General features: G+C 35.3%; 1 protein-coding gene across 2 annotated transcripts in view; it reads right to left on the bottom strand.

Moving 5' to 3' along the window:
- Positions 1–427: 427 nt before the first annotated feature.
- APLF (aprataxin and PNKP like factor) overlaps positions 428–9,819 on the bottom strand; it is an 81,813-nt gene continuing 72,421 nt past the window's right edge. The window contains exons 8-9 of one of the 2 annotated variants that reach the window (XM_067565278.1): positions 2,019–2,065; positions 428–855 (exon numbers count right to left, since the gene is read on the bottom strand). In XM_067565278.1, coding sequence (XP_067421379.1) covers positions 788–855; positions 2,019–2,065 — 115 coding nt within the window. In that variant the 3' untranslated portion in view covers positions 428–787. The remainder of the gene's footprint in view (positions 856–2,018; positions 2,066–9,819) is intronic. The other variant, XM_067565277.1, reaches the window with a different exon arrangement.

The following is a 9,819-nucleotide window of genomic DNA, read 5'->3' as shown; positions in this document are numbered from 1 at the left end:
CAATACATTTAACCTGAATTGTCTTTCATGTGGACGACTAAAAAGAAGAAAAAAAAAAAAAAGTCACAACAGTAACTTAGGTCCATTTAGAAAATTAGAACATTCTAACCTCTCTTAGTAGTTTTCTGTCTGGTTCTTCTTATTTAAATTTCTAAATATAAAAAAAAAAAAAAAAAAAAAAGCGATTACCAGGGAAACTATAATCTAGCAGAAGTCTGTGACGTGTCAATCACTGAGACTGCAAAAATAAAGAGTACACGCCCATATTTTAAAGTAACTGCTGTGTTCAATGTATTTATGAGATGACAGGTCTTTTTCTGATTACTGACCACTTCCCTATACAGTAACCCTCTCATGAACACCTTTTCCATGTTTGAGCCCATACATTTTCTGTGCCAGCAAAGCATATATATGATTTTCCACAGCCCTGGTAGAGCTCACCAGGCTGCTGTGTTTGGGTCCCACTTCACTTGGCTCTGTGAGCTTTAAGCTTCCAGAGTTTGAGCAGAGGTTAGGCACTGCCTCTGGCTGGGGGTTTCTGGGCACACCCTTAGGATACAGATCCACTGTCTAATACCCCCTTCTGAGAGCTGAGACCCTGCGATCCAACTGCCTAGACTCCAAGACTAGTGCCAGCTCCCCACAATTCTCCAGTTGTTTAAGTATACTCCTTCCCAGAGCTCCAACTCTGGGGGTACTCTGGTTTACAGTTTATCTTTCAGGGACACATAGTAGCTGAAGTCACATTTTAAAAAGTTAAATAAACTTGTGTATTTGCATTACTTTTTTAGATGATTGTATTACTGAAACAACAGACAACAGTCGGTGAGATGATATCTTTTACTGGACCACCTTCTGTTGGTGAAAGACAAGCTTTTGAGTTACACAAAACTATTCTTCAAGCCCAGGTTTGGGCTATTGAAATAACTGCAATTTCTCCTGCACAAATAACGTTGCGGTGATCCCTAACTCTTGGAAAACTCTGAACAGAGTGGCATTACATTTGAATATTTGTATTTAATTAAAAATCTTGTATTATTTGTGTGGTTGATGGATGAATTTGTATTTTTTCTTGAATAAGCCTACTGAACGAAAAAAAATATATATATCAAAAAGTAAATTTGATAACATTCTTAGAGAAAAATTTCATCAACTACAATATTTCCCCATGCTAAATGTTCAATAAATCTAATTACTTCAACCTGAAATACTAGAAAAACAGGTTTTAAATGAAAGCTTATATTCCATCCTGATTATTCTGTCCAAATCACCCTCCAGAAAATATGTAACCACTTGGTATCTCAGGGGCAGAGAACCACTGGTCTAGAAAACAGACAAACCTTTAAAAATAAACATCACAAGCACTATATTCTACACTTTCATACCACTTTCATCCTACTACTTTCCTCAGATCTGCCAGAAACAAAAATAAAAATCAAGAGGATCTGAACTCCTAAGCAAATACAACTGCAATATAATATTGCTGGCTATATGGTAACATTACTGAACTCTTTGTTATAAATACACATTTTAATTAGTAGTAAATACTGTGGTAAAGTCAATAGCATGGTACATCATTTGTTTCCTTTTATTGGAATTGCCCTATCTTAAAAAATCAGTCTCTCAGATTATGGAATTTTTGTTCCATTGAGCGTTTGGAGTAAAAGTCACCAATTGATTCAAATATCTATTACTTCTTGGCGTTTTAGTATGTTTAGTATGCATATACATGTCACACTGTTAGTGTATGAACCACCTAGTGACGTTATTCTGATCAAAAGATATCTAAAATAATTAACTGTGAAATAAATCTTAAGTGAAGTAGAACAACAACAATTTTTACTGTGGACAACTGCAGCGAAGGAATTGAAGCAGTCGGAACGGCAACACTGCAGAACTGTACAGTAAGTTACAAATACAAATGAGTAAAGCTTAACTAAAGCAGAAACCATTTCATATCCCCTTTTAAATGTGTATCACTGTTTTTATTTTTAAAAGTTCTGAACGAGATTGTTTACCTGGAGGTGCAGTGTGCTTGTATTCAAGCTTGTGCTGTGGATTCTTCCTGCAAAGAATGAAAAGCATTACAATAAAATAATTTCCTTCCCTCACATTCCACATTTCCTCATTCAAGAATTATTCACTCCATAATGGCAGTAGTCAGTCACCAAACTTTAGAGGATGTGAATGAAATGTAAATCCATCACTATGTAGTTTCAATCACTTATCTGCAGCTTTCTCAATATAATAGTAAAAAGAAACAAAGAAAGAAGAAAGAAACCCTTTTCTTTTAAAGAAAGCAACGTAACGGACTTTAGCTCTTTAGAATCGCCACTCATATATATTTATCTATGGCACTTATAGACCCCCTCCGCTTACTGTGCCTCAATCTTTAAGTAGGAAATACTATCACCTCCATTTTACAGATGGAGAGCTGAGGCACAGAAAGACTTGGTGACTTGCCCAAGATCACACAGGAAGTCTGTGACAGAGCAGGAAACTGAACCCACGTCTCCCATGTCTTGGGTTAGTGTCCCAAATCATGGCACGATCCTTCTCCTACATGCCTCATTTGTTCGGCACAGTTTATTCACCATTTTCAACAGCAGACTAGGTCTATGTTGATTTATTAAAATATATCATTTGTTATGCATTTCCTAGACTCTTAACATGAGTTCTAACGCCCAACTCATGCACATGCCCTACAAACTGTGCAGGAAATATATTTTTAAAAGGTTAAAGTGAGCCATATAAAATTATACATTTCTGACTTTAGCTGGGAATATGCACCATTTTTTTTAAAATAAGTTAATCATTTTATATTTTAATTACATTTAAGTTTCATATAATTCAAAGAAGATTCAACTTCAAATGCCATTGTAGACCAGTGCTCATGTGCTGAATATTCTGCAGGAAGTCCACACACCGGAAAAAAAAATCCCCCATGAAGTGGATTTGTACTCTGGACACGGACTCTAAAAACACAATCGTGGGGGTTTGTGTTTATCATCTGTCACAGATTTCTATGTAAATATGCTCCATTTATAAGGAAAAGAAAATATTTCCTCCCCTCAGTTACCTGCCCCAAGAAGTCAGCCTGGACTCAGTCAAGCTAGCACTCAAGATAGGTTTTGTTAGTTTGTTTTTCCTAATCACCAGCAATACAGTTCTTGAAGTCAATGGGACCAATCATGTTTATGTACTTTGCTGGATCAGAGTTAGAGTAACTTGCACACCTTGCAGGAATGAACCTTAAACAGCAAACCAGTGGTAACCAATGGATGACAGAGATATAAGGCACAAAACTCCAACAATGAGGGCTTTTTCCCCCCCTCCCATTTGTTGGTGTCTGCCCCTTTCCTTTTGCTTTTCTTATTTTCTGCTCAAAGTTGCAGTTCTAATGTGTAACAGCTAACTAATATAAAAGTAACATTCCGCACAAGACATGGTTTTATTGTTGTTATTGGATAGATTATCTTACTGCTTTCCATCTTTTTTTTCCCTCCTAGCCTTTTTTTGATAGCCAGGACCTATTTAATCTTACTTCCGTTATTTCAGAAAGACTAACTTTCTGTTGGAACAGTTAGCAAGCTAATTGTCTTAATATACAGTACTAGTTTCAGTTTCTTTTTAACAATGTTTTTACAAGCGTCCATAGTGAAGCAGCTTATACAGTTTAATATTTCAGAACTTCACACTACATTTTAGAAGCATATGAAGGGAAATTTAAGTTAAGCTATGTTCACTTAGATGTGCTTTCAATCACACAATGATTTGCAGAAACATGCATCAGTCCAATTTTACAATAAAAAGTTGCTTTTAAACATCAAAGTCTCATTTGTGTCATATTGAAGAGTGTATCCTGCCAAATTATCTGTATTGTGCTTTGTTCTATAGTTTAGTATCAGAGACTGACAGTATCACTGTATTTCTCAGAAGACAGAAAAACAGACTATTTCCAGGTACATTTAATGTTTTCCATTTTACTATACAGTTAAACAGTGTTCCAATACTACAGAGTATTTTTCAGGACAATATATAGTTTTCTGAATTTCGGATGTCTGTCATCCAAGCCAGATATTTGAGATTTACCTGTGTTTAGAAGTTTTAGCATTTGTGTAGTTTGCAATTAGTGTAACTCTTCAATATGTATTTAATTCAGGATTTTTTAAAGTGTGAATTTAGGTCTTGTGAGTAGCGGCTGTATTAATACCTGGAGACTTTATTCAGATACATGAGCAATGGTAATGTAAGCGTCCCCAGAAATATACCTCCTCCCGGCAACAAGAACAACTTCTAGGATGAAAGGAAGTTTTATTTCTCTACTTCAGTTACACACACAGATCCATGGCCCCACTCATAACAGAGTCAATGAAGGCAACGGTGCTATTGTGAAAACTTCATGGCTCAGAGACTGGTAATAGAGGCAATGCCTCTCATCACTATGTATGATACCCAGTTCAAATCAAATACAAGATAGTATATGCCAAAAGCTATTACAATTGTCGCACCAGTGGCTATGATGAAATGAGATTGTGCTTTCAATTCAATTCTTACTGGACAAATGATCCAGCCTTTCTGGCATCCTCATTTAAGTCACAGCAAGTTATTTTGATATGAATGTTCAGTTAACACTCCTCAAGAATACATTACAAAGTGACATTAGTGAGATGAGAATTCTTAGTTCTTTGTGGCTGCTTCAAATCTTGTATTAACAGATACAGATATCCTGTACAAGGGTACAGAAAGTATTTTGGGAGTTCACATTCATTAATATTCACACTTGACTATAAAAGTAATCTTGGAGCCATGAAAGTCAACTATAATTTGAGGACGTCAGATGCATCTTCCATCCTGTCAGCCCAGGTTTCCTCACTTGCATTGCATTGGCACATTAATTTTTATTCCATAGTTAAAAATACATGTTAACCCAAATTTTAAAACTCCTATTCAGTCCTTAAATCAGGCAAAGCTACTGATTTCAGTGAGTTTTGCCTGCATGAGAACCAAGTAAAAATGAACAAAGGACATTCAGTTTTAGCCTCATTTGTATGAATTTTTTAAATTTTAAGTTTATCTCCAGCTTAAGTATTCTTAAATGAAAGTGTGTTTTAACTCACCTTGGGCTCAACTATTTTGTAAATATACTTAAGGCATTCTTATGATTGCTTGACAAAGTAGCTTCCAGCATTAATTGGTTCCCCACAGAAAAAGCCTAAGGCAGATAAACTGCATGCATTTTTTTAACAAAATTCAAGAAACATGACTCAATCGTATACCACTAGGATGTTTATTTAAAAAAACAAAACAAAACAACCCCACCAATTACTGAAACCCACTGCTCAATAATGATGAGTGCACATAGCTAGGCATGTGATATTGTAATTTAGGACACCTAACTGCATTTGCTATTAGTGGAAGCTTTAGAATAATCTATGAAAAACATTCTTGCTACAAAAACTGCCTTGTAAATCCCTGCTGCTTGACTAATTTAATTTTCTTTACTAGTCACAGAAAAAAAAAAGTTTAGCTATTCTTTAAAAAGCACTTATTTGAACTTGCCAAACAACCTGTTAAGAGAAGAAGCAGTTTATTTGTGATTTTGTAACTTCTATCCCAAAATATCAGATTTCAAGGCAGTCTGAAGCACAGAATGATAATTTAACTGAATGAAAACTCTGTTGCCAAAATACTAGATGAGTAAGTCAATGACTTCTGATGTGTTATATTCAGGACTAGATCTATACATACACGGAGAATGAAATCCACAATGTCTAAGGGACTGGATTTGTCACACAGAATACAAGGTTCTCTATTATCATTGACATGGAAACAGAGGTAATCACTAATAAAATTCAAGGTAGTTGAACTAGTGAATCTTGATCACTGTATACAAAGATTGTATTAGCAGTTCTAGGTGAAGCACCAAATATTTGCATCGTTCTCCTGTATTTCACTGCCTAATACAAAATTTGTTTATGCCTCCTCAATTGCTTTACTTGAGTTCACTGAAAAATATGGTGTCGGGGGGAAAAAAAAAGTTTATGGCATTATTAGTTAATACACACTGCATGCCTGAATTTGAAAATTAATATTTGTCACCTGTATTTTTCCCAACGGATTATGCCTTGACTCTACATTATCTTCAAAGAGTAGGCTTAAATAGCTGCCATTTTATAGATCATTCTGCCTTCCTGTAGCTATTCATTAAACTGTCCAAAACAGAAAAGTTCAGCTGTTGGCAGGCAATGACTTCTTCATAAGGGACACTTCCAAAATAAGTGAGCTATATCTTTAATTTATATTAGAAAAATCCCTGTGTGATTTCCAAATCATTGTAGTTTTGTTAGTTTAGAAAAGCTGTAGACAACACACAGATCTTGAAACCTCTAATATCCTCAGTCTTGAAATTCAGGAAGAAAAAAAAACAGTTATTCCTGCCCTTATCTACAGGTTAAAACAATGAAAAATTAAGTTGGCACGGTAAGAATAAAATATGGTAATAGCAAAACCATTTTGCTAATTAAGAATCAATATTTACAATGCACACGAACTGTCATTGAGTTTTCATCTAATGAATGTTTACTGAATACAAAGGAATACACATTTATCATTATCCACGGGGAAGCATGTTTGTCTCTTCATTTAATGAACTTCAGGTACAAAGCATATTCCACTGTAACTTGTCATGACTGCATATTTACACACTGATTGTTCCTGCTGCTAAATTTAATGATGTTTTATTAGAGCTGGTGGGAGAGCTTCAAGGGAATTACTAAAAGAATTGTATGGCTGAAATTAACTTTCACTGTTAATCTCTCTCACTTCAAGGTAATTTTTATTCAAGCTAAACTTCACAAGTAAGAGGCAACAATCTCTTGTCCCTTTACCGTGAAGTGAGTAAAAGAATGAACAGAAATGTAACTTCTGTACAAGTGATAAAATGCTAACAGTATTAAATATCAAAGCTTAATGCATAACTAAAACACATTCATTCAGTTAAAAAAAATGACCACCAAGTACAACTGTTGCACAGATTTATTTATTTGTATTTACTTAGCATCTTATATGTGAACTGATATGCAGGTCCCCATGCACACCAGCCTCAACACATACAAATATTACTGTCCCCATGGACTTCAACAAAAGTTGTGACCCTCCAGGAACACTTTATGCAGAAACTTCAGTCTGGGAGGGATACGACCCTCCCCATATAAGCTATTTGGCTGGAATCTATTTATAATCGTTTGGCACTGAGGTTGATAATGTCCTATTATTCTGGGGATTGATGGCTAAATAAAACTAATAATCTGGGAAAGCAGCTGAGAAGGAATTGTTGGTTTATTTGATATGATTTAATCAAACTAATTAGATAAATTTGGTGATGATTTCATATTAACCCAGGATTTTCATCTGATTTGTTCATATGTATTTTATGTTTTAGCTTTATTTAGTTTAGTTAATAAAACATAAAACTGGAAACTTAATTACCCTATCCAACCTGTCACTGGGAAGACTGATTCGCCTTCTAATGAGATAGAGGCTGTACAGCCCTTCTGTTGATAGAAGGTGGACCAAATGTTTCACAAAACTAAAACCCTTGACCTTATATCACTTATTTAGCCAGTAGTTCACTTCCAAAATTTTTCAAGATCCATAGAAAAAAAAGTGGTACAAACAAACAAAGCCTGGAAGTGTGAGAAAAGTGGATAATACATACATGGATATGTTAATATAGGTATCAAAAATCTGCCACTTTCAGATTTCTTGTAAATTAGTCCAATCCAGAATGTGAAAACTACATTTTCTGTGATTTTCTTGGTCTAAATTTTAAATATGCTCTAAATTAGATACTCTTAGGAAAAATTTCTATAATACAGCAGCAATTCACTGCAAGAGAAAAATAAATAAGCTACAGAAGTTATGATGATCATATACAAATGTAATCTAATGAACTAATATAATCAAGACTCAGCAAATATTCTTTTCATACAAAATAAAATTTAAGATGAGGAAGTATTCTGTTTGGTTTTACAACACACCACTACAATAAGAAAAAAAAAAAAAAACCGGTTCCTCAAAGCATATGCTTGAAACAATACCCACTAGACTTGTTTTTAAGGCTCCAATAATATATTTTTAATGGAATTAGTTTTGTTTATAATCTGAGTAACAGAGTGCTGGGCAACAACAGCTGAGCCAGCACTCTGATCACTGCAGCTCCACTTACACACTACAAATCAGACCTTTTAAGAAGAGCTGTGACTAACTGGTGGGTGGAGGAGAGCTGGAAGGCTAATCAAGCCATTATGCAGAGGATACAAAAAGGCACAGGAAGGCAATAGCAGAGGGGAAGTAGGCAGTGAGAGGGACAGAGAGATTGCTCTTCCCTGCTTGCCTCAGGAGCTGAGGACTCCCCAAAACTGTGGGAGTAAAGATGCACAGTGTACAAGGATGGTGGGAACCAATGTTATAAATAAACTGCACTGTGTTTTGCCAGCATAAAAGTCTCTGAGCTGTTTGTGGACTTGAGCAGAGGCAGGAACAAGGGGGCCCAGTCACAACCAGCAATATTACAATGAAATATTACGATTGTTATAAAGCTGCTACATTTCAGAAAAATAGAAAACATTCCCCCGTATATTATGCTTTGATATTTGGATGATTTTAATTTACTAGTCACTTTGAACATTAAACATATGAAAACTATTCAGAGACAAGGATGAAGATAAGTACTTCCTAACTAGCAATAACAAATAGCAAACAACAAATAATTCTGACTTCTCATAGAAGTTTGGAAATTTCAAATCTACACAAATAATTAAGAATCCACTTGTTTACATTACCTCAAAGTATTAAACAAAATTAATTGCAGTAATCGTATTGCTTCCGCTTTTTAAAGCATGTTTATATTGAAGTACTCAGTTAAATGTAAAGCTATAAATTAAAAAAATTTATGCTTTCCAGAATCTTTGAGAAAAACCTGTAGAATAAAATGAAAAAAACTCAACCCAAACAAGATACCCACTTAAAAAGGGGGGAAAATACCTATTTATATGGGAAAAGAGTCTGTTGAAGCTGTGTGTGAAAGGGGGTCGACCAAAGAAACAGGCCACTGGATATAGGCCTGTTCAGTGCCACTGTGGAACTGATAGAGTTGGGAGCTGCTGACTAAATTATTAATAAATACTTGCATAGATGAAGCATTTTCAGCACTGCTATTTGAGCCATCCACACATTCATGTGCTGGCAGGAGTCTTTGTATCTGTGAAAATAACCTTCAAAATGTGAACTGAATGCAAACAGAAGAAAGGTCTGCCTGATTCTGCGGACACCTTGAAACAAATTCAGATGTGTCAAATGCCCCATTCAACTCCAGGTATTATTGATGAAGACTAAGAGGATGGGTAACAATGCTGACATTTTAAAGTATTTAGCTGCAAGTTATTTGAGGAGGGAGATCAAACTAATGTGCTCCATCATTGCTGGATGTGGTAGCAGATATTGAGGCAGACAGCTAGTTACTATTAAACTTTCTCCATCATCCCAAATTGTAAGTCACCTAACAGCTTTGCTCAAAAGGAGGAAGGAAAAAGGAGAGGCATTCACTTTCCAAAGCCAAAAGCCTCAGCTGTCTCTTGGCTGCCAAAACACAGCAACAAAAGATTACCACGCCTTTCTGGATGTCAAAAATCCCAACAATTCCCTATCCAGCAGGATAAACATCCTGCTTTCTCACAACAGATTCAGATGCATTTGTGTGTTTTCTTTACAAAATCCTATGGCACATTCAAATATGAAATTTGTGGGCAATGAAAA

Source organism: Emydura macquarii, unplaced genomic scaffold (genome assembly GCF_026122565.2).
Source record: "Emydura macquarii macquarii isolate MOO-44397 ecotype Brisbane River unplaced genomic scaffold, CSIRO-AGI_Emac_v2 contig_2676, whole genome shotgun sequence".
NCBI classification, from domain to species: domain Eukaryota; kingdom Metazoa; phylum Chordata; order Testudines; family Chelidae; genus Emydura; species Emydura macquarii.
This window is presented reverse-complemented; position numbering and strand designations above follow the sequence as displayed.